The sequence below is a fragment of the Lissotriton helveticus genome, chromosome 4_2, assembly GCF_964261635.1.
Source record: "Lissotriton helveticus chromosome 4_2, aLisHel1.1, whole genome shotgun sequence".
In the NCBI taxonomy this organism is placed as follows: domain Eukaryota; kingdom Metazoa; phylum Chordata; class Amphibia; order Caudata; family Salamandridae; genus Lissotriton; species Lissotriton helveticus.
In genome coordinates, this window is record NC_136064.1 from 13,898,171 (window position 1) to 13,923,484 (window position 25,314).

Genomic DNA, 25,314 nt, shown 5'->3' on the forward strand with positions numbered 1-25,314 from the left:
TCCCAGCTTCGGCCTGCACTGGTTCTTCTGTATGGTACCTAGTTAATAGTGAGCCATAGAGCAAAAAAGGTCAGAGAGGCCAATCTGTAATTCACGCCGTGGAGTCTACCGCATAAATGAGGAGTGACAGCATGTATGAACTTGGCCAAACCACTGCCTGCAGATGAAAAATGTAAGCATCTCTAATGAGGACTGACAATTCATACATTCCCCCTCCCCCAAATGATAAAACATAAATTTGCCCTCACCGACTCATTCCTAACTTGGCATTCAGTTCAACGGAGCTCCTTAAACTCCCAAAAATCTCAAAGAAATGCATTTCTTACATTAAATCACCTTAGACATTTATGATAGGTAATGCCTTTTATTGACTTGTTGCTCTGTATTTTGTTAATGTTTTTATGAATATACAAGGCATTATGGATATTTTAGTCAGGCAACCTTTTGCTTATTCTACAAGTGGGAGTGACTAGTATACCATCCCACCTTACAAACTGTGGGACGTTTTGCAACTATGGCACATACTAATAAAATCACTATGGTCACAGCCAATTCCATTTAAATGTCCTATTCATAGCTAATCAATGCTATTCTGACTGTGGTAAAGAATGACATTAACAAAAATGCCGACTGCAAAAGAACAGAATGCCTTCATTAGTAAACACTATGGGCCTGTTTACGATGTCCGGCGGAAAGCCTTCGACCAGCATTCGGAGACTTTCCACCCGGCATTGTAGAATTCAGTCTGACCGCCGTATTAGGATGACAGTGGTCGGAGTGAAACCAGCAGGGGATTCCGACGCAGAGGCTCAAGGAGCCAGGCTCGGCTATGCCGTCAGGATTATGATGCCACTTTCCAACAACCTTTTCTATCGGCCTTTTTACTGAATGTGTGTCTTGAGATCTGCAGTGCTAGGTAAGGTACTTGCAGCCCTCTCTCCTGGCTCAAGCAAAAGGGCTCAGGGGATGCTTCCTCGAGTTCCAGATCTCCTTCCTAATCTTAGAGTGCCTAATTGCAGCATTTCATACAACCATCAAACAGCTCTTGCTCATCTGCCAAATGGCACGTTCAGCCCGCACACAAAGCACATACCTGCTCTAAATGCGGAATAAGCCTTACATGAAAGAGAACCTACATATGTTACTTACTGTTGATGAGATGGAATGCCACTGGCAAGCCATTATTCAGTAGAAATCCCACAATGCTAAATTTAGGATGAGGATGGGGAATAGGAAGGAGGCAGGCGAGAGAGGGTGAGTAGTCGTACAAAATATATTGTTGCGAGTCCGCACCTTTTGGGTAAAGCAATTCCTGCAAAAATAGGGAAAACGTTTGTTTATAGGTTAGAGTAATGGAACACACCATTGTTTACAGGTGTGCTGTAAAGAAAAAGGGGTTTGTGCAAATGAACAAATCTCTCAAACACTCTGTGGCCAAGTAGTAACTTTAGAGGAGGATGCGCATAAATGGAAATATTCAACATGCATAGATTTCTATGCATATTTTGGGGTATTTTTTTGGGAATAACGAGAATCTAAAATGCTGAAATTTCTGATTTTTTGCTGAGCCTTTATGAATTGGGTCCCACGATTCAGTATGCAGTGTATGGCGGCGCACAACTGGTGCCAATGATGGCACTACAGGAATGATGATTAGGTCTACGGGTTGCATCGAAGCAATCGAATGACTCCTGAGGGCAAAACTAAGAAATCCCTTCTACTTTTAACAGCCATAATGGGGCTTGGCAAAAGTAGAAGAAGACGACATAGCCAAGCCGGTCTACAATACTGGGGTAATGAAGAAATAATGTGCTTTCTTGCAACCGCCTGTGCTCTCAGAAATAACAGGTGTTTCCTTTAATCTAATGACAAGCACTCCACGTAGCGACCTTGGAAGGACGGAAGGTCAAGTTGGCCTCACTAGGAGTCAAACTTATTACCTGCTGAGCACAGCAGAGAGCAGGAGGAGTTCATAATCCACAAAGCTGAATTACCTTATTTTGTTTTTGTCGAGTGCTGGATGGCGAGCTCTGGGAGTGGAAATGGCCCTTATAAGTTAGAGTTCACCCTGGATAGGTTAATAGAAAGTAGAATACTTATCAAAGCAAGAGGGGGGACGAGGAGAGGGACGAAAGGTGCAAATCTTGTTTTTATCTGGTCACACTTGCTGCACATTAAAAGTTACAAATTGATTACAAATTGCTTTCTTTGACTGGAAAGTTAGAGGGTTTTGTAAGGCGAGCTGCCTAACAATCGTGTCGGGCACACATCATTTAAATAGCTTGTAAATGAACTGTACACATATTTAAAATTTATTTCAGTACCTAGGAAAGCACTTTTTTTTTGCACTTTTGAAGTGAGATGGAAAAGATTTTAACAGGATAACATCTAATCACAATACTTGGTGATGTGCAAATGATAAATATTTGCAAAAACCCGAATTCCAAACATTATCATTTGTACGATATATAGTTTTATGAGTAAAACTGCATGTCAGTAGGAAGGTTTAAGCTACCACATCATGCTTTAGTAATATATTTATTATAAGCAAGAGTTTTTAAACATGATCTGGGAAAGATTCATGCCATCTCCCTGGTGACAATGTTCTTAGAGAAATAAGAAGCAAGACAGGGGTCATGTGTACCCTATATGTGAGCTAGATTTACATTATACATGGAGAAAAAGTTTAGTCAATAAAATCAAACAAAAGAGTTTATTGTACAGCTGATTAGCCAATGCAAAATGATTTGACTAGGTACAATTCAGTCTAATGACAATCCTCTTACACTGAACATTCTACTTTGTTGGCAATCACAAACTATGAGATCATTCGATGGGAACCATACGTTAAGACTGTGCTATGCCATCTGTTGTCTATATAGGAATTATTATCAGAATATATTTGCACACTGTTCTAGAATACTAGGGGCCTTTTTATGAATTTGGCAGGCATGATACTGTGTCACAAATGTGGTGAATATCCTGCCCAGTCAGATTACAAGTGCGTTATAACCTATAGCACTTGTAATATGGCAGACAGGATATCTACTACATTTGAGATGGTGTACCCTGAGTGCCAAAATATACATAAGGCCCTAAAGCTGAAGCAAATCCAAGATTTTGTACAAGTTAAACAGGGCCCACCAAAGCACAATGGGCAAACTGAAATTACCACGTACCACATTGATGTCCGCGTGTATCAGCCGGAGTTCCTCCACGTGCGCCATCTTCTCCTGCAGCAGTAGGTCCATCTCTTGCTTGTACTCTTTCAGGTGCCGCTCCTCAGACTCCAGCGACTCAAACTCACACTTGAGCCGTGTCTTGATCTTCTCCATCTGTAGAGTCTTATTCCTATAACGATAAGCCAAGCGAGACGGATGAGGCATGAGCCAAAACACCAATGAAATGCTAACACATGGTTTCCAGAAATCCAGGACACCAAAAAAATGCAGAATCTTCGGAATTTAAAAGAAAGAATTTAAACATGCAAATAAAACTTTTTAAATTCTTCGATTAGAGCAACAGTCAATCAACCGTGTTGTCCACCTTCACTCCTGAAAATGTGCATCAATGCGATTTATCACAAGACCGGAAGACCAGAAGGGATGTGTCCTTATGCCTTGGTTGAGATGCTGTTGTGAAAAATTACTCAATCATGTGCAGTACTGTGCAGACACAGCATTATGAAACTTCTACATTCAAATTATTATCAGCATCTGGGGAGTGACTGTCCTCTCCGCTAACACTGTTGGAGCCAAAAAATACACCATAACCTAGATACCTTTTCCTAATCCCCAAACATCTGCGGAAGACCCTTTAAATTCCATATTGTTCATCTAAAATAATATATGAGTTTCCAGAGTGTTTTATAGGCCAGATCCAGTGTAAAAATCTGCATAGGTAAGGAAAAACAATACCAGTGCCATACTTGCAATCCACACTTGGTATTGGATGGAATTTGTGCTGCAATAACAGCAACAATGCTGTCAGCTGAAAAGTAGCATTCCTTTTTTGGGGTGAAAAGCACATGTCTTGAGCTTGGTTGGTTCAGTTTGTTGGCAAGCCCGGTCTTTAGTTGGAGCAGGAGGAATTCTGTCTTCTGTGGGTTTAGTCTTAGCTTCATATTGGTTATCCATGCTTGTTTTTCCTTGGGAGGGGTGGGAGTGGTGGTGGTAGTAGTTAGAGAATCAAAGCAGTTTGAGCATTCAAATTTCAGCTGGAAGTTCCATGTTTCAAGAGCACAACACCCACCGGTTTGTCTTACAAAGGAAAACGGTGAGGATTGGGAAACATCAGTCCCTACAGGGGAGAGAAGGAATTGGCAATTTCTATGCATTACTACATTAATATCATCTTAATCAGTCAAGCATCATACCCCTAATATCAATTCTTTAGTGCATAGTTTTGAGGAGTACAATACGATTTATGATGTCAAATGCTGCCAACAGGTCCAAAACATCCAGGAAGCAAACATTACCCTTGCCGAAAGCTCTTGGAAAGCCCGGCTCTGCCACCCCAGTCTTTAATGTAGATGACAGTGTCTCCCCCACTAGCTCGGTGGAAAACAACTATAGCACCTTCAGTAGCAGGATAACAGCTATTACGGACTCTATCGTTCCTTTGAAACAAGGTACTTCTAAAGGACGAAGATCCGCTCCCTGGTTTACCGACTCCCTTAAAACCCTCAAGTCAGCCTGTAAACAGGCCGAGAGGAAGTGGAGACACGGCTACTGTGACACCAACAAAACCCTGTGGAAAAACAAACTTTTCGAATACAAAGCGGCCATTAGAGTGAGTAAATCGGACTATTACTGCTCTACTATTGTCAATGCAGCTAACAGTTCAAAAAACATATTTCAAATTTTAGAGAATCTCCTACATCCGGACTGTACGAAAAAAACTATTCCTCCATCCCAGACGCTCTGTGATAACCTCGCAGAGTTCTTTCTGGATAAAATTAGGACAATCATCAACAACCTGGGATCCTCTCTATCCCAACACCCGCCTACCTCTCATGCTACCAGCCCTGCATATTACACCCCCAGTCCAGTCGGCTTGGCCAGGGAAAGTCTTCTGGCTCTCCCCCAGATTCCCGAAGCAGACTTTGAACGACTGGCACTGAGCATCACCTCTGGGTCCCCTCTTGACCCACTCCCCCCAAAAATCTGGAAAGCTTATGGGCACGAGCTATTCCACACTCTGCGAAGGATCTGTAACCAATCTCTTCGCAGTGGAGTGGTTCCTAACCCCTGGAAGCAAGCATTAATCACCCCGCTGCTGAAAAAACCATCCCTGAATCCAGAATGCCTTTCTAATTTTCGTCCCATATCGCTTCTGCCTTTTCCGGCGAAAGTGGTGGAGCGATGGGTCAGCACCTGCCTATCATCTTACCTCGAGCAGAATCACGTTCTGGACGCTTTCCAATTTGGATTTCGTCCAGCCCACGGCACGGAAACAGCTGTACTTACGGCCATGGAAGAACTTCGAGTGCGGGCAGACAGGGGCCAGGCAGCGGCCTTGATCCTGCTGGACCTGTCTGCCGCATTCGATACTGTCAACCACGTGATCCTGCTGGAAAGGCTGAGAGCGGCGGGTGTTGATGGCTCTCCCCTGCTCTGGTTCCACTCTTTTCTCAGCGACAGGAAACAGGCTGTATCCCTCCCCCCCTATCAATCTGCCTTTTCCCCAGTCCCTCACGGTGTACCCCAGGGTTCCTCTATCAGTCCGATTCTCTTCAATGTATATTTACTACCACTGGTTTCTCTCATTAAATCACATAACATGACCACAGTAAATTACGCAGACGACACCCAGCTTATTGTTTCCTGGGAGGGTGAAGACTCTATAACTTTAGAAGCATTCCACGACTGTCTGAGAGACACTGCCGGCTGGCTACACCACAACTCCCTCCAATTTAACTCCTCTAAGACCGAGGTTCTGTTCTGCCCAGCCAGCCGCATACCTCGCCCCCTGCCTGCGGATTTCTGGCTTCCGGAAAATTCGGACAACCCGTCACCTGTGGCCAGTGTGCGGAATTTGGGCGTCATGCTGAATAATAAGCTGAGCATGGAAACACAGGTCTCGAGAACAGTTGCCACCTGCTCTGCTCTTTTGAGATCACTGCGTAAAATTCTGCCACTACTTCCACTTTCCGCCAGAGCACAGATAGTCAGGTGCACCATCCTTAGTCGCATCGACTATTGCAATGCTCTCTTGCTTGACTCCCCCTTGGTACTGCTGGACCGTCTCCAACGGGTCCAATCAGCAGCAGCGAAACTGGCACTTGGATGGTCCAGGAGAGCCTCAACCACTGCTGCCCTAGCCGAGCTGCACTGGCTTCCCCTGAAGCAACGAATTGCCTTCAAGTCTCTGTGTCTGGTCTTTAAGGCACTACATGGGCTAGGACCTATCCCCTTACAACGGATGTTCAGCTGGTACACCCCTACCAGAGCCCTTCGATCCGCTACCGCTCGACTTGTAATAGTGCCCAGATTCAAGAGAGCCAGGATTGGAGGAAGATCATTCCGAGTGGCGGCTGCAAAGCTCTGGAACAGTCTGCCTGCTGACATTCGCCACACTTCACAGCTCCTTCCGTTTCGAAAACTAATAAAAACTTGGCTTTTTCCCTAGTTTCCCCCCCTCACCAGTTATCTTTCTCCCACTGTTTTTTATCTTAGGAGTAAGCTACTCTAGCGCCAGGATGCCTGCTAGGCGACAGTTGCGCTCTATAAATGTTTTAAATAAATAAATAAATAAATAAGATGTGTAGGGTATCATCAATCATTTTGAGGAGGGAGATTTAGGTGCAGTCCAGAATGAAAACCAGTTTCGAAGTCACCTAAGAGATGGGTTTTGCAGGTGTACTCAACTTTTTCAGTTGTACATCTTTCGAGGAACTTTTGTGATGAAAGGGAGGCAAGTGATGGACCTATTCGTATCCAGAACTTCTAGGAGAAAGTACACATGCTGGCTCTTAAGAGAAAAATGGAAAGATCCTAGATTCGGGCAGGAATTAATGTTTTGTCTAATCTTAGTGCTTTTGTGGTGATGAGAGTGAAAACCGTCCATGAGATTGAGGACTTGTTCTTGAGAGCTTGAATTTCTCTGTATCAGACAGTGTAATTAGCCATGTCAGATATTATATTGCTTAGTAGTAGGAAGGGTTAGTATTGAAGTCTTGTGATAGCTTCACAGCGTGAACCATGGCCTGAAGTAGAGGCTTTCTGTCAATGAGTTTATGGTCTCTGGATTATACCAGTTTGATTTCTGGCCTCAGATGAAGCAAGTGTACTGCTGCTCTGCCGCAGCCAGGATAGAAAGGGAATAAAATGTGGACTCACCAATCCAGAGTGACCGTGCTTGAGATCTGTATGGAGTTCTTCCTGGTGCTCACCAGTCCTGGTGAGCTCTTGGAATGAGAAGGAATCAGTATCAACTCTGAATTAAAGTCAAGCACTAAAAGGTTTTGCCTCGTGCTGCAGAAAAAAATACCGAACCACGGGCCATCAAACTGGGATGCTTACACCATCTGAGCAACACTGTCACCTATATGAATGCCTAATTACAGTAATCAACAGCTGAAAGTGGCTAACTTCTGCAAAGTGTCTGGCTTGCTGCTGCACACCATGTCTTGCAATTTTCACAGCTTTTGATCCATTTGAGCTACACAAACGCTTTCGTTAAAAACCGCAATTTATGCAGCAGGTGATGGATTAAGCGTTTAGTGCAGTAAATGTGTATTTATGTCCAAAGCACCACCGCTGCCAACAGTGTTTTTCCAGTGGCTCTGCCTAGGCTTCACGGTCAAACTATCATCTTTCCATTCTCCGGAAATGTTCCAACTATGAGCGGGTTGGAAGGAAGGTACAATTTATCGCAGCAAATAAAATCAGACTTACACGGGTTTGGAATTTAACAGGTGTGATAAATTATACCTATTTTGGGCTTCCGATGAATAAACGTGCTGATTTTAATGTTTGCTGCACCAAAATCTGCAAGTTATGTTAAATCCTGTATGCTTATGCTCTTTTGAATTTCAGACGGTGTACCTTGCCGAAATTTAATAATACGTGTGTTTTTTATAGCACCCGGTAATTACTAGATGCAGTAAACGCAATTCAACTTGCAAGTCCGAACCCTGCACAAACATGGATTGATCAGGGGTTGGAAAACTCGACCCACTAAGAATCAGAGAATAGCCCCTCAGAGCCCCTAAAGCAGGAGATCTTTAAGGTGCAGAGACAGCCAATAAATGTGGACTATGTTATATGGAAAATATCAATAAGCAGATTCTAATTGGTTGCAAACTAATATTAAAGCAGTTTAAAGCAAGTCAGCTTTAAAAGCAGCTTTATGGTATAAAATGTGTGTGAACCTGCAGTGGGATCCCTTTTTGGCTAAACCTCAGGAGTGCAATACATATACTCAGGGCTTTAGTGGGATGAAAAAACTGTGGGGTCTCATAAAGGAGCGTGGTCAATGTCATTTAGGGAGTGGCTGAAAAACACATAAGCTAAAAATGTGTGCTTAGCATAGTGTGCCGCCCGGCTTGTATTTTGCTGTTTCTGACAGTGCATCCAGATGATACAGCAAGAAACATCACACTTACAAGTCAGGACTATTAGCTTTGTCAATGGTTGTTAGCTGCATAAGAGAAACAAGCAGCAACTACGGCTTGTATATAATATTGAAAAGGCTTCCAGTTAAAGCTCTGGTGACACCACGACAATGTTGCTGCTCTTGAGTTTCAAAAAGCGAAGGGCAATACAGAGAGAAATTGACTCTCTTTAAAGGATTTCCCTGCCCCTCCAACACTCACCTGGCATGACGCCATGCCGTAACTTCTCCATTAGTGAGAAGAAGCAGGGTGAACAGCGCACATTAATCAATCAATTAATCAATCAATCAGGGAATTGTAAGCGGGCTACTCGCGCTACTCACCCGTGAGGGTCACAAGGCGCTAAGGTGGGGGTGGGGGGGAGGGGGAGGGGCGCGCAGATCTGTTTAGCCGAAGAGCCAGGTCTTGAGGGTTTTCCTGAAGGTGTTCAGGGAGGGGGCGCGTCGGATGTCTGCTGGTAGCTCGTTCCAGGTCTTGGCTGCAATGTGAAAGTAGGATCTTCTGCCTGCTCTGGCTCTGTGGATGCGCCGGGTTTTGGCCAGTACGAGGTTGGAAGATTGGAGGTTTCTATTGGGTACCTAGAAGTTGATTCTGTTGTTGAGGAATTTGGGTCCGTTGTTGTGTAGGCAATTGTAGGCGTGAGGGAGGATTTTGAAAGAGACTCTTTTCTCCACTGGGAGCCAGTGGAGACTTCGTAGGTGTTGACTGATGTGTTTGTGTCAGGGGATGCCGAGTAGAGTCTGGCGGCGGTACTATGTATTGTCTGGAGTTTGGGGAGTAAGGAATTGTCGATTCCGGCGTAGAGTGCATTTCCATAGTCCAGTCTGCTGGTGATGAGTGTGTGAGTGACTGTATTCCTTGACTCAGGGGGATCCACTTGAAGGTCTTGCGGAGGGTGTTGAAGCAGCTGGAGGTGACGGCGTTGACCTGACATGATGTGCCTGCTGTCACTGCAGTCAGGAAAAAAACGGACCGCCTGTGCCAGGGCACAAAACAGAGCCTGACAGAGACCCGTTTCGAGGCCTCCTTTAAAAAACTGCCGGTGCTCAGCACCGGTGAGATCCGGGCCACTTAAAGCCCTGCATATACCACTATGAATTTCTCCTAATAATTCCTAAGACTGTGGATGTCAGCGAAAGAAAGTTCTTATATAAGGAATCTGAGATGTCACCCTTTAATTACCCAAGAAGCACTCATGAGCTGCTCATACAGCTGGCTGGATCGGGCTAGAGGTACATGAAACACACAAAAGGACGAAACAGGTCCTAGGGTCTTTGTGTTCTGTTTCAGGGAGGGCCTGGCAGCCGGGATGGACTGTTCCCATTGGAGCAGGTTCAAGACCGATTTGTATATGGCTGGGTCCAAACCGAAATGGCATGGTAGATGAAAAATTATGGACTGGGATGCGGCCCTGAACGATTGACAGTGACCTGGATTAATTCATGCATTCCACCCATAATCTTGGTGTTTTTGTAGGTGACAACCTAAGTGCGTCGGGTATACTTAGACAAGGGTCCCGTGCTCACTGTGCACCTGGAATCAAGCTATACCTGGCTGATGAACCCTGATCAGGGAAAAACTGGCCCTAGGTTGCTTGCTTTCTTGTTCAGTGAGGACCTTGCCTGGCAGTTTGGGTTGGACTGTTTTCATTAGAGCAGGCTCAAGACTGATTTGCTGGGTTCAAACTGAGGTGGCATAGTGGAGAAAAACAATAGACTGTGGTCGAGGCCCTGTGCCAGTGTGCTGAGATTAATTCAAGCACTCCACCCTTCACCTTGTTGTTGTTGCAATGGATCCTGACTGGAGGCACAGTGTGTATCACAACACACCTTAACTGTAGGGGTCAGATCTACGAATACATTTATAATGGCCGCAATCCTGCGATTTGCTAAATCACCAGATTACCGACCATGAAATGCCTTTTTAGTATATATTAACTCCATTCTGCTATTCCAGAGCTCTCGACTGTTGAACTGGGGAACCAGGTTTGAGTCTTGGCATCAGCTCAACTTCCTGTTATTCTGGGCAAGTCACTTAATCACCCTGTGCCAAAAAACAAAACAAAAAATGAATGTGCCTTTGTGTTATGTAACTGGTGCTCATGAAAAGTACTACAATACATTTAAGTCCAGTTTGCGCTATATAAAACTGCAAATAACTAAGTAAATATGTGCATAGCGAATCGCAAAAAAGGTTTTAGAAGTACCAAATAATTCGGAAGGGGTGTGTTTAGAACTGCAATGGTCTGCGACCACAAATTCAGTCGACACAAAAGCATTGCTAGGCTACAGACTCCTGAAAGGAGGTGGTAACTGATTCACAAAGGGCAAGGATTCCGCAGGGACACCTACTTTGAGAATGTAAAAAATTAAGTTTGTTAGAGAGTAGGTAGTGGTCCAGGGGACCACACCCACCACTTGAACAACTTTTTATTTAAATGCATGCCAGTTTCCTCTAAAACAAAAGAGTTGCATTTAAAAAATAAGTTTATTGAAAATAAATGACAGGCATTGTGGCATGCTGATTCTTGGAGGCCACTATCCGTGTGATTGTGGTCAATTGGACTGAGCTGCAATTTGAATATTACTTAATCATAATTAATGACTTGGACTTTGAATTAATGAATATTAAGCAGGTCAAATTAGGAGGCAATCCAATTTTGTCTTTTCACAGTCCGACCTAATGGTACATAGATCGGTTCATAAAAATATTTACTGGTCACAAATTACTGCCAGTATTTCGCAAGCAGTGCACGCACATTTGGCCCTGGATGTTTTTGCACACAGACTGTGCACGTACATTCACCACTTTTTGCCACCGCCTGCACTTTACTGAAAATCGTGTTTTATTTGTAAGTAGGTTTTATTTTTTAAATGTGAATTACATTATTTACCACGTGCTCTCACGGCCTGCATAGTACTTAAAATGGTCCTATTACCCAACCTAAAAGAGTTAGGTTTTATTTATCATGAAAGTATAGAAATTAAAACATTAACCTATAGATTCTTTCAACAGGTATATCCCACTGACGCATCTGGACGCCTTCAATAAATGATAGAAAAGAAGCAGCGTGCTGAATAGGCCCCTCGAAGCGCTGGCTCAGTGTTGAGAAACGCCCACGTATAGCGCTCCAGGCCATACATTTACAGGTCCCACCTGTGTCAACAATCCCACCGCACCCATGGGGAGAGGCAGGACATGCACATTCTAAAGGATCCTTAGACAGAGCACCCCGCCCCCACACTTTACACATTCAAGGTCACAGGGGGCACTTCCTCCTGGGAACGCTTCTCTTGCATCTGTCTGAAAAAGTATGAATAGCCACAACACAGACCTGCATATGGAGCTCAGGAAGAGGGTTATTTTATACCCCAAGGCGCTGCCAGGGAAACCTAAAAGGGACAAGTTCAAGAAGGTGTTTACATTATGAAAATTCCCTCCACAACACCGAAATGTTGGCATATAGGAGAAACGGAGGCGGGGGTGGGGTTTATACAGTGGTTTCCCAGGATCACACCTGTAAGGCACCTCATGCAATGACATGTATGAAGATTGGGATTCTGTCGAGCACGAATGGCACAGAGATACTGAAAAGAGTACCACAAATGTAAGGCGCAAACAGCAATGACGTGTATAAACTCTGAGTGAGTTATTGCTAAGAATGTAGGGCCTAACAAGCAAGGACACCTATGAGCCCCGAGCTACTTCTACACCACGCATGTGAAACAAATCACACAAAGACTTGCAGAAACACTGAGAATAGTCAGAAATATAAACCATAAAATGAAAGTACAAGTCTAAAATACAGACACAACCAATACCGTGAGGCAGAACATGCAAAGATGTGGGTAAACGCGGAGATACCGACAGGTATGTGAGACAGAACATGCAAATACATATAGAAACTGAGATTATGCCAGAAATGTAAGCCACTACGTGAAAAAGACATGTGTAAACATTGACATACTGTCACAGAAGTAAAGTGTGTCATACAAGATGTGTGTACCATGCACGTAAGGCAGAACATACAAGGACATTTCCACAAATATACGGTCATGGTATACAAAGTTATGTACAAATACTGGCATACTGTCATGTTAGCATTGTAGAACATGCAAGTATAATGAAAACCTCGATATCTTAGCCCAAACCAAAAGTAAAGCATACCAAACAACAACATATATAGGCCCTGAACTGACTGAAGTACTACCAGGGGTATAAGGCACAGCATGTCAGGAGAAGTATAAGAACTGATATGCGGCCAATCAAATAGGGCATAACAAGCAAGAACGTGTGGTGAGCATGGAGGTACTGCCCCTAAAGTGAGGCAGAACTTACAAGGCCGTGTATAAACATTCAACTACAACCAATAATGTAAGACACAACATGCAAGGGCGCGTATCAACACTGAAATACTGTCAGAAACGTAAGACAATATGAGAGAACGTGTATTAACATTCAGATACAACCACCAATGTAAGGCACAACATGCATGGACATATAGAACCACTGTGATAAGTAAAACACAACAAGCAAGGACATGAATAACCACTGAGATACTGCCACAAATGTATTATGCCCGAAAGAGCATGAATAAACATTGAGGTATACAAGCCATAACATGCAAGAACATATAAACATGAGGAGATCTGTCAAACGCAACATCAAAGGACATGTACAAACACCGAGATATGTAAACCAGAATATGAAAAGACACGCATAAACCCTGAGATACTGCCAAAAATGTAAAACATCATGAAAGAACATGCATAAACACAGGGATGTGTAAGCCAGAGTTTGAAAGGCCAAGTATAAATACTAATATACAATCAATGAAAGGCACAACATGCACGGACATATATAAACATTCAGAAACACCCAACAGCGTGAGGCAGCATATGCAAGGGCATGCATGAACACTGAGCTACTGCCAGACATGTAAAGCACATCATATATGGACATGTATGAGGAGATACTGCTGTGCATTGAGGTAGAACATTTTAGGAAATTGCCACATATATAAACTACAGTACAGAAGAACAAATATAAATATTGACATATTGCCAGGGTGACAAGTTAAAAACCTTGATATACTAGCAAAAATGTAAAGCACATCATACGAGGAAATATATGAGCACTTAGTTACTGCCAGAGATGTAAAGTATGCTAGCAGTTCAGGATAGACAGTTCCCATGAGGAGCTGGGTCGGTACTGATTTGCATAAGGCAGGCCTCTGTCTAGAGTGGCAAGTACAAGAATATAGAGGACTAAATATGGAAAGGTAAGTGCATGTAGGGAAGTAAAGATTTATTATGCCAAATTTGAGATATATGAACCGGGTAGGTACATATACGTGGAATTAGGTATAGAAAATCTAGACTTACCTGTTGAAATATTTTTTCGATATTTTGTCCTACATATTCAGTAACCTCATTCTTCTGACTTTGATATTTAACATGCACACCGCATGTGAGAATTTGTCGAAATAGCGAACGGTAAAGGAAACTGAATTTTAAAAGGTAAACCGTTCTAAGATCCGATTTGAAATAATAAATGTTGTGTAGCATCAACCAATATAGACGGCTGAAATTATTATGGGGTGTAAATTACTAAAATGTAAGAGCCGGGGCTATCCACGCAGTACTGGCTAATCCAGAAAACACTGATCATATGCCATAAATGAGACGCAGGTAGGTATATGAGAACTTCATACACTTATGCGGTAAAAGAACAGTGGACTCAGGTCACCGACTGGCACAACCTGAGAGGACCAGACTCAGGGCTTTAAGTGGGCCAGGTCCCGCCGGTGCCCATCACCGGCAGTTCTAAAAAGCAGGTGCTGAGACGGGTCCCATTCAGGCCCTCCATTTTTGCCCTCATCCTCAGGATGAGAAAAAAATCTTGACACTGCAGCAGTACCACCCTCCACTGCCTTTGAGGAAAAAACTTCAAAGAGACTCATTAAAAGTTATTTCAGTCTAATAATTTCAGAATTTGAATTTGTGTTCAATATTATATACAACGAATCCATAGTTGGTTATTTATCTTATGCAACTAACAACCATTGACAACGCCAGTAGTAGTAATTTGTTATAGGTATAATGTTTCTTGCTGTAATATATATATGTATCCAGATATATATATATGTCTGGATGCAATGATAGAAACAGCAAGATACCAGTCGGGTGGTGGCACACTATGCTGAGCAGAGATTTTTAGTTTTAGGTGCATTTAAGACACGCCCTTAATTACATCGACTACGCCCCTTTCAGTGAACCCCACTCCCGTTCCTGTTTTTTTCATCCCACTTAAATCCCCGACCAGCCTTCCATCTCCATGGGGGATAGCAGGTCTGTTAATAGAAGTCCGCTTGAACCGGCGGTTGCCGAGCGGCCCCCCTCCGGGCCCATCACGCAGCCAGGCTGTCCCCATCCATCCTGCTTTAAGGGTGACGGCACGACGCACGGTGGCGCAGAGCGTACGTAACGTGCTAGCGCGCGAGGGTTGCAGGCAGGGCACCTGGTTCCACAGCTGGCTGGTCACACTCCATCCACCACGAGCCCAATTGCACCGACTCCCACAGTGAGCAAACAGAGCCCCCACCCACGCAGGTGCCGTGGTCTGCAGGGCCTTTCTTCACCTCGAGGAGCCAAGAAGCAAATAACAAAAGGGTACGGGCCCCTCACTGCTTCATCTGCTCCCTTAAAGGGTAGTAGCAAGTGTCAAGGGGGCAAGGCCGGTCAATAGAGAGCATTCTCACTCTGACCCTGAAAACACATTAATGCAAAGAGAGCAGGTCCTGGGGACTCAGTGAGCAAATGCATTCACAGCAGGGATGTTTGTTCGACACAATGGTAACAGGTTTCAATCCTAGCAAGGACACTCGCACCACCCCCCTGCAGTCTCTAAATGGAGCACCACAGAGGTGGGGGTAACAATAAATATCAGTTATCTGTCAACAGCGCCAAGAGATGTCTCTTCATACATGTGCAATACAATTTAACAGATTGCTGGCATCACTTTACAAGAGATAATGGAAGAACACGGCTGATACTGCTCCAAGGGAATGAAAGTGCACCTCTTCTAAGTGGGCGTATGGCACGCGACGACACCTTCAATTAGCAGTGCGCATGCTTGGAACTGTGGGCCAGTGCATAATCTGCAAAAACTAGAACTGCAAGTGTAAACATGCGAAGTGTATTTAATTTAAAACAAGGACAGGCTGGCAGCTATGCCTGGTGTGACATACCGGCCAAGTCCAGAGATCTGGCTTTAGCCTCGTGCAAGACATGAAAAAGTGTCATCCCCCTTTAAAATAAGCCTCACACATATTTAGAGGAGTATTACTGCACCTTTCTATCCTAAGACATCACCCAATCACACTTCAGAGAGTCAACAGATTAACCCCTTCGCACATCTGTGCTGTAGAAAGCAGGTGCTGTGGTGGGACACACCAAGCAAGGTCATACCACAACAAAACGACCTTATCTCCTCGAATGCATTTATTTTTTTAAATCCGGAACGTGCCATTACATGTTTGGCAATGCCAAGCACAAACTCTTTAATAAAATGCATCGGAACAGGATCTAAAAGTGATTTTTCAACAAGTCTTCAAATGCCAACGAACTAATATCTCAATTACTTGTTTTACCACCCAGGAGAAGACAAGTGACCTTTAAAGCACCTCACGATTATACCAAACTGAGACTCGCTGTCCCATTACCACCTAAGGCTCTTTCAAAACCTGCCTACGTACAGTCTCTGCCCGTGCTCCCCCACAACCATGCAGCGAGCTGAAAGATAATGCCCTGCTATTGCTAAATACCTTTCCTCATATTAAACTACTTAATGAAAACAAAGGACTTACATTTAAACACCTAAAGCATAATCCCAACTATAGCTCCGAAATGCAAAAAACACCAACATTGGCAAAGCTAATAGGCCTGGCCTTCGGTTGTGCAATTGTTACATTTTTTAAAACGTTTTTATTGTACGCATTCCACACAAAAAACAAGCAGCAACCTATAAGTGGCCGCTTTTTGATTGCATTAAAAATTAAATATTAACTGAATTAGCTGTTCTATTGATACGTTTTTAACACCCTTGTCATTTGCACCCTGCACTTTATCAGGACTATTAACATTCATGCAGGAGACAAGAATCACCACCTAAACAAGCATTAAAAAACCCTAGAGAGAAAATAAAATACCATTTAAAGGTGACAGAACTGCAGAGAAAATAAATTGCCATTAATCAATGTTAATATAGAAAAATAAACCACATTTTGAATCACATTTGTCACTGAAGAGAGGAACTATTTTAGCCGGATGAGAAAACATGCACAAGTTGTTATCACTTGACGTGAAGGAAGCCAAATGCGTAGAGCAGGCTGACCCATTGCCCCATGCTGTAAGCTGCGGTGGGTGGAATCACAAATGTGGATGACAATTTAACAGACCAATGAATCGCGCTCACTAACCAAAAGCTCCTCTATGTGTGTATATTATATACATGTACTATATACATGTATATTATATAAAACATTTTTGGGAAAAACAATAGTCTGGCAAGACAGCTACAGTTGTCTCAAAGACCAATCTATAAAAATAAATAAAGTATACTAAACAGAAGAGGCTACACCTAACGTGATTTGTAATGCAACATGCAAGTTCACCCTCGCGCTACATAACAGATGGTTACTGATTCCAACTTCAGTCACACTCATTTTTATCAACACTGGAGAATGAAACACTCATTTTTATCAACACTGGAGAATGAAACGCTGAGTGGACCTCCTGGGATTTAAAATTGTAACCTGGGGGTGGGCAGAGAGGGTCTAGCTGTAATTGCACATATATAATGCGCACTACCTTGTGGAGGGGGTGTGTCTCTTGTCGCCAGTCATCATGCCATCTAGAAGAGATGTATATTTAGAGCTTTATGGGAGTAAGTGTAGCTTGTCACCAGCCTAAGTTGTTGTTATTGCGAGTTCCTCAATTTTGGGCATAAAATCGAGAATAGCTCTCCCTTAGAAATGAGACTGATCAGCAGAATGGGATGGCACTTTTGGGTTTGACTGTGCAGTGTACCAGAAGGAATGTACAGAGAAATGCCACTGCAAAGTCTTTTTAGGGCTAGCTTGGGCCAACATTCAAACACCCAGCATACTAAGTTAAAAAGAATTCTTTCCTTAACTGGCACCTGGCGATGGGAGAGTCTAACAGATGTAATATACTCTTTATTAGATAGGCCCTTTATCAATTGAGTGCTGGCATTTTAGCCCCTTCTATTCAACTGATCTGATTTGCCAGAAGGATGTCGATGTTACACTGGCTTTGTGTTTTGCACTAAAAAGATGAGGTCGGTGTTACTGGAGTTCTGTTTAAGGAAATGTTCACCTTACCAGCTTTATACTCAGTCAGTCCATTTTGAATGCTGTATACATACGACTGAGCCAACTCACTTCAGAGTTGCTGAAGGCGGAGAACACTGGAACGACGTATAAGTTTAGTAAAAAAAACAGGAGAAAATAGGATGCCCTATAAAACCCCACAATAGGGTAAAGCTTTTTGTAAGAGAAAGATCCCACTGCACCATTTGTGACTGGCATGAGAGGATAGCAGGAAATACCGTTAAGTATGAGTTATCGCAATGAGCAATTGATGCAAGTCGGGAGTGATAAAATGAAATGAAGAATTTATATAGCGCTACATATACCTGGCGCTGAAAACAAACATACAGGCCCTGATCAACAGTATCTAAAGCTTATGAGAGATCCATTATCACTGGTTTGCAGCCAGCGCCTTCGTCCACGAATGGGAGGACGTCATCCCAGAAGGCAATCAAAGCACTTTGATGTGGTGTCCAGGACGAAGACCAGATTGTAAGGAGTAAAGTCAGTTGTTGAAATACAAGAAGGACTATAGTTATTTGCTAACATGAAACACACAAAAGCTGATAAGAGGAATGTTTTCAATTTGTCAAACCACTAGCAATCGCTTGGGGGAGCATTCCAACTCAACATTCTTTTCCCCCCATACCACCTCAGTTTGGACTCAGCCATATGCAAATCAGCCTTGACGCTGCTCCTCATGGGAACAGTCCAGTCCGAACTGGAACACAAGCAACCCAGGACCAGTTTCGCCCTAGTTATGGGCTCATCAGCTGGGTACAGTTTGGTTCCAGTGACAGCTTAGTTTAGGTGGGACCCACATCTGGGCATACCCATGCCACTAAGTGCGATACATGAAACACACAAAAGGTGATGGGAGGAATGCTTGCAATCTGTTTAACCACTGCTAATTGTTCGGGTAGCATCCCAACCCATCATTCTTGGTAACAACCCTTTCAAGGACCTTGGCCTAAACTGGCAAATTGGTAATGGTCCTAAACTTGGCCGACATGGCGGAGTCCAAGTTATTTTTTTATTTTTAAACAAGGGGAGTGATAATTCCCTTCTTCTCCAGTCAGGTGGGAACTACCACTTCTGAGACACCCGTTGATCAGGCTGCGAACAATGTGGCATGGTCTACACTGCAGGCATGCTGGGGCTGGGTCAGGAGCAGTGTCAGAAGGTTTTAGAGAGGGATAAGCGCAAAGAGAATATAATCTATGCAAATTTAAGAACACGCTCAGAAAGAGATGAACGATCACCAACAAACACCTGAATTCAGAAGAGCAATAACGACTCGGCTGCTCGCAAAATCAGGACTCAACATACTCTCAAAGAACAGGTGATAATGGTTTGTATACGGTGCCTTCATCACACTCCCTTTGCATTCTGCTCCATGCGTAAGAAACTGTTCCAAGCACCTCTGTAGGGCAGGCTGTGGGCTTCACACACCACAAAACAATAGTCACAGGTGGAACTTCCACCAGTAACTTTCTGCAGCCAAGCACAACAATCGAAGCAGCTGCTTACTGGACACGCCAGAGAGGGCTCTGGGGTCTCAACAAGACTTAGGAGGGCACTACAGAAAGGTCACACAACATGTAAAACTGTCTGCTGGGCCATGGAGCTAGAGATGCTGTATATCAAAGAAGTAACATAAATGTCTTAAACTGAATGGAGAACCTTAGATTTCAGCTTGTATGTGACTAACGTGTGTAGCGCATTTTGTGATGCAACCCTGCATATTGAGGCGCTACAAAAAAGCCAAAGCTCATGTTGAATCAGTGTGTAAAGACGAGGCCAGATCGTCCCGGCAGACCTGATCTACCTTAAAATCTTTGATCGATGGCACCGAATTGTGAACTTGCATCGAAATGTAGAAAGCGCGTCGGGGCCTCCGACTGAAGCGACCGAACCCCGCCTCCGACTGAAGCGACTGAGCCCCCGCCTCTGACTGAACCCCCGCCCCCGCAGCTCGGCGGCTGGTCACGGCGCTAATTGCCGGTTTTATCCTCTGGCCCGCACGGGCGCCGCCGCGTGTGATCAATTGGCCAGGCTGCCTCGGGAACTTAATTCATGAGCCTGATGCGATCTGATTTAAATGCTAAATGCCGCACTCGGAACATGCAGAGCAGGCCCCGGGGGACGGAATACATCATCTTTTCAATTGCTAGGCGGGAAAAAAATGGAAAAGGAATTAACATCTCTGGAGATACCTCCTCTTCCTCAAATCAGTGGCGGGAATGCACATGTTAACAGATTACTCGTGCACCATTATAAGCACTGTAAAGAACAGATGTTACCATTAACCAATTTAATGGTGATCAAACTACTTATCTCCAAAGGATGGAAGGTCAGACTGGCCTCCATTCCTCAGAGATCAGTAGTAGTTTGTAGAGATTCGAACTAGGAACTTTCAGAGCACCACGTTTGTCAATGGTGAGCGTTCAACCGAGCCATCCTCCCAGTCTGTTTGCTATTGTGCAACGTTTGGAGATGAATCGGTCATGGCAATGTGAACCCGAGGCAATCCAACAAGCCCAATATTCGGTGCTAGGCTGGTCATTGCACGGTGCACTGTGTGCCTCTCCCCTCTACCTGCCTCCCAACGGTTACCTACTTTTTTTGTAGGTACTTGTGTTTCTGCTTTGCTCATGTACTACCCCCCAGTAGAGCAGCTTGAATGCCACGGGCCCTGGTGCAAGTAAGGGAAGTTGCCCCTTGTCTGCTGCTGGGGTAGTAATATACAGCAATCCTCTGGGTTCAAAGGGCCACGGTGCCCTGCACCAATGGCAGCTACCCCCCTGGCACCCCTCTCCAAGGGCACACACTCTTGGTAGTGGTCGCCCACCCTTCTATAACCCACGCGCCTCAGAACATATACCTTGTTCTATGTAAAGTGCTCCGCCGCCCTTAGGGCTCAGTCTGTGCTAGATACAGACCCTGAGAAAATGATTTTAAAAAGCCAGATTACAGTAGAAACCCTGGAACCATCTGGTTGATGGCCCTTCTTTATACAACGCATTGATCAACCTTTACATGCATGGTGCAACCACAAATGTACCTTTTTGTCGTATTTGTACTTCAAAGATGGAGCCAATGGCATTGGTTGGAGAGACGCGGGAATGTAATGCACTCCCACCCGGAAAATAAACTGGCCCAGAAAGTAGTGAAAAATAAAGTACTACGAGGAGAGATTGGGAATTTCTAAATGATGGGTATCAATTGGAAGGAAAGCTCCAGTTACAAACAGTTTACACCGATTTCAATCCGGCATTTGGGATAGAGGGAATCTGACTAAGTGTCCAGTGGAAAAAACAATGGAACTTCGGCATGTTAAATAACACACATGAACTGATACCAACAAACACCAGTGCCAATTACATGATTTTAATTGCATTAATTGGAATAACGAGTTGAGAAGAACCTCATTTACCAGAAGCCGGTTCTAGTAGAAACGTTTTGTAACTAGTCACTTGGAATATTCACTGCAATTGTGAGTTTTATGATGATGCAACACTCTGCTGTAGCAGCAAGAAATTATTTTAATAATGAACAAATAAATACAATTATTGACCATAGCTTCACCGCTTCGCAGAGCCTAAGTGAAATGCTGTCAGACAGGTGCAGAACTCAGACATGGCTATGCGCCTCAGCCATGCTCCGGCATAAAATGTGACATTTACAAACTGTTTTTGAAATCACCGAGTACACCATCGATTGTAAAAGGCTGACACACTACTCCTGATAACGAGGCTGTGATTAAATGTGTGTGTTTGACATGAGTGTAAGGGGCGAGGATTTCTAAAGCAGTGCATTCCAGCGGTCACAGGTCACTCAGTACACATTCTGACCAACTTCAGAGACAGCTGATCACATCAGGCAAACGCCAGGAAAAATACTGAAAGCTTGCAGAAATATTTTCACCTTTATCCTTATAAAGAAAGTTAACTAGCTGGGTGAATAATATTGTTTCGAGGACCTATGCTAAAAATAAACGAAAAAGGTACATAAAAATTCACTCACTGTATTTATTTTAGACATACTAGAATATTTACAAAGCAATCTAACTGAAACATACAGGGTTTCTGAACCTGTCACACACGAGTCCTGAGGTCAAGGTTCACAGTCGGTAAAACTCAGCAGCCTTTTAAGCCTGGATCTGTGACGTCATCCGCCGTCTCTCAGGCCTGCCTGAGCATCCCTCCTGCCTTTGTGCAAGTAAATACTATTGGTGCCGCAGGTGCAGTAGCACCGGGGCACACTGAACCCTTGTAATGACTGAATCTTCCTACCCAAGCAGTGGTCAAATGAGCTGTTGACCATTTTCTATTACACTTATATTTAGGACCGGGAGTGGGACAAATACTGAATTACACCTTCAACATGAGTAAATTAGCGTAAGTGTCTAGGACTTGTGAGTCTGTGTGCATTCTCTTACTGCTGAAGGTTCACATCTGCTACTCTGTCATGATTTCTACATTCCCTGCAGGGCTTGTCAAACACCAAGTAAACCATTCCACAGAGCGAGCTAATCCAGTTTCCAACATAATGTGTCACACACACACGCACATACACACCACACCACCGAGCTGCTGCCCCACCACTGCACGACTTGCCCTAAACCACCCCCTCACTGACAAACATGCTCAACACATCTGTTCCCAGTCCCTCTGTCGGACTTATGAGTCAAACTATTGGCTCTGCACATTAAGCTGTTAGGCAGCCTCCCCCCTCCAGACCCCCTCGTGCACCCAGGACGTGCCCACACAACAGGAGAGCATTCATCCTCCCCTCTCCCCACAGGCTGAGCAGGTCACCCTACCTGCACGACAAGCCCCCACGCTCAGCTACTCCCTCCCTGCAAGTGCTGCCAGCACACACACAGCACACCACTACATCCCCAATGAGCTACCCATACACTGCCCTCTCAGCAATGCACAACTATACACCATGATGCCTGAACACTGACTGAACCGTCCCGCCCCTCCCCCTAATAAATGCCTTCTCTGGCACAGCATACCTCCCCAGACAGCCTGTCCCCTCCTCTGCAGAGCGCCCCCTCCCAGTGAATGACTCCCACCTCTCTGCAGGGCATGAAACCCCCACCCCAGTGCATGCACCGGGGGCTCGGACGCACCTGATCTCTTTGATGCTCTCCAGCTTGCACATGATCTCCTGCTCATCAGCCATGCTCTCCAGCCCGCGCCCCCTGACTCTTCTCCAGCTGCAGCAGCGCAAACAATGCAAAGGGCACAATGTACCACCAGCCGGCTGTAGAGCGCATGCGCTATCTCAGCCAGTGAGAGGCCTCATGGGAAATGTAGTGTAACGTTGAGTTCTTCCGCCGGCGAAAGGCGGCGCATGGACTACGAGTCCCGTCTTCTTTAGGGGCATAGCTCCACTTCCTGTAGCAGTACCTTTGAGGGCGAGAAGAGGGTTACAGATTTATCATAATTTATTATGTGCCAAGACTGGGAGAGCGCGCAGTGGCCGTTAAAGAAAACAAAATATTCCGTGAATCCCTATGACTCGAGCTCCTGTGTTTAATACAACTAAGTGTATACTAACTTTGTGTGTAATAAATGTAAGAAAACCCATCCGTTTACATCTATATACCACTTAACATGCGAGGCCACCTAATCTTAGGCTGGAGGGTCGGGAGGTGTAAACTAACATTGTGATTTACTTTTCTCCAGTGCATAGTTGTCAAGATTTCCGAATGGTTAAGTGTGAAGTTTCCATGTTTCCAGTGCATAACTGGCAAGTATTCAGATTCCTAATGTGTGACATTTCCATTTTTTCAGTGACTTATGATTGACATTCCACAACAAAATGTGTGACACTTCGAAAAACATTTTATGCTGTGTTAAAATAATAAGTTGTATATTCATTGTGCTTTAAGTTATAGTTTGGGACCTCGTAGTGCTAGAGATCGCGGGTCACCCGACCAATAATGTCGCCACTTCTGGCTTCGGGCCCATATACTTTACTTTATCATATACATTGATCAGGTGACCACACAATCTACTACCAATAATTGTGAGTTCCCTTTCGATTTATTTCCAGTGTACCCAACTTACCATCCACCGTTATGGGTACCTATGACAACGATGGGTCAGGGAGCTAGCTGTAAAAGGAAAAGGCAGAAAAATATACTATTCAACCTATGACTTTACTTTTATGAAATGACCACGGACAACTGGAAATTTTGAAAGCTTTATCTTAAATTCAAATAAAGGACAGTCATACAGCTTTATCAATAGAATACTAGTGCGACAGGGAACCCGCTAAGTGAGAGGAAAACTAAGATAAGGGCAAAGTGAAACACGCTATAAATCTGAGTTACTTTAGTCAGTTTACGAGAGAAAAACCAAGACCATATCAGGAAGTTGCAAACTGCAATACAGAAAATGATTTCTAAAAGGTAGGGTAACATAGGAACACGCTATGAAATCAAATGCAAATGACTTTATGAAATGCAATGGTTGCAGGAGAAAGCATGGAAAATTATTCACGTGCAAAGGTATGTCTTTATTGCAGCAAAGACAGAAAAATAGAAAGGTGCAGTTTTAAGAATTTCAGAGCAATATTTACCTAGACTGGTGTGAAAACCAACACTGGCCACGGGTCAGTTAAGGACAGGAAAACCCTCAAGGAAGGATAACCCTCAGTAGGACAGCAGGTGCAGAATGGACACCCCAGGACAGGACAGGAAACCCAGATTCGGATCAGGACAGGACCACCAGGATACGACCAGCACCCACAGTTTGGAAGCAACGCCTGCGCTCCACCCTCTCTGCAGCTATCGATCAGGACCCCGATTGGGTCAGCGAGTTCCCAGAAAAAGTGCTCCGCCAGCACTTAAGGTTCAGTAAAACCTTCAGAGTCTATGGTCACATTTCGGACAGAGGGCTCCGCAGCACCTCTGTATCAAGTCACCTATTGAGTGCGTTGGGTCAGTGACAGGTCAGCTATTCAGACAAGTCGGACAATTTCTCTAGCTAAACCTAGGCTAGTTATACTGTTTTGGGACAGGGTACCACCCCCCCAAATGTTGCAAAGTGTTAGAATCCCCAATTTGGATTGGTCCTAAGGTAGGCTTTGGTTAACACGCCAATCAGAACAGACTATTCTAAGGCCTAATTTGCATCCTAAGGTGCCGCCTAGCAAGATTGGGGTTCCCACGAGAAGTCGCACGGAATACAATGAAAATTTATACAATGTATTACAATATAGCATAATCTAGATGCTTCTGGCTGGGTGAAGGTGCATGTTCCCAGGCAGGCTCTGCCAACAACCTTCT

The 25,314-nt window shown here is 44.2% G+C and overlaps 1 protein-coding gene across 3 annotated transcripts in view; it reads right to left on the bottom strand.

The window, feature by feature from the left end:
• Window positions 1-23,314, bottom strand: part of ZC4H2 (zinc finger C4H2-type containing) — a 62,732-nt gene extending 39,418 nt beyond the window's left edge. The window contains exons 1-2 of one of the 3 annotated variants that reach the window (XM_078640115.1): window positions 23,149-23,314; window positions 3,180-3,351 (exon numbers count right to left, since the gene is read on the bottom strand). In XM_078640115.1, the coding sequence (XP_078496241.1) occupies window positions 3,180-3,351; window positions 23,149-23,201 (225 nt within the window). In that variant the 5' untranslated portion in view covers window positions 23,202-23,314. Of the gene's footprint in view, window positions 1-3,179; window positions 3,352-8,374; window positions 8,486-19,836; window positions 19,938-23,148 lie in introns of those variants that run through there. The other 2 variants (XM_078640117.1, XM_078640116.1) reach the window with 2 other exon arrangements.
• Between the last annotated feature and the right edge of the window lie 2,000 nt (window positions 23,315-25,314).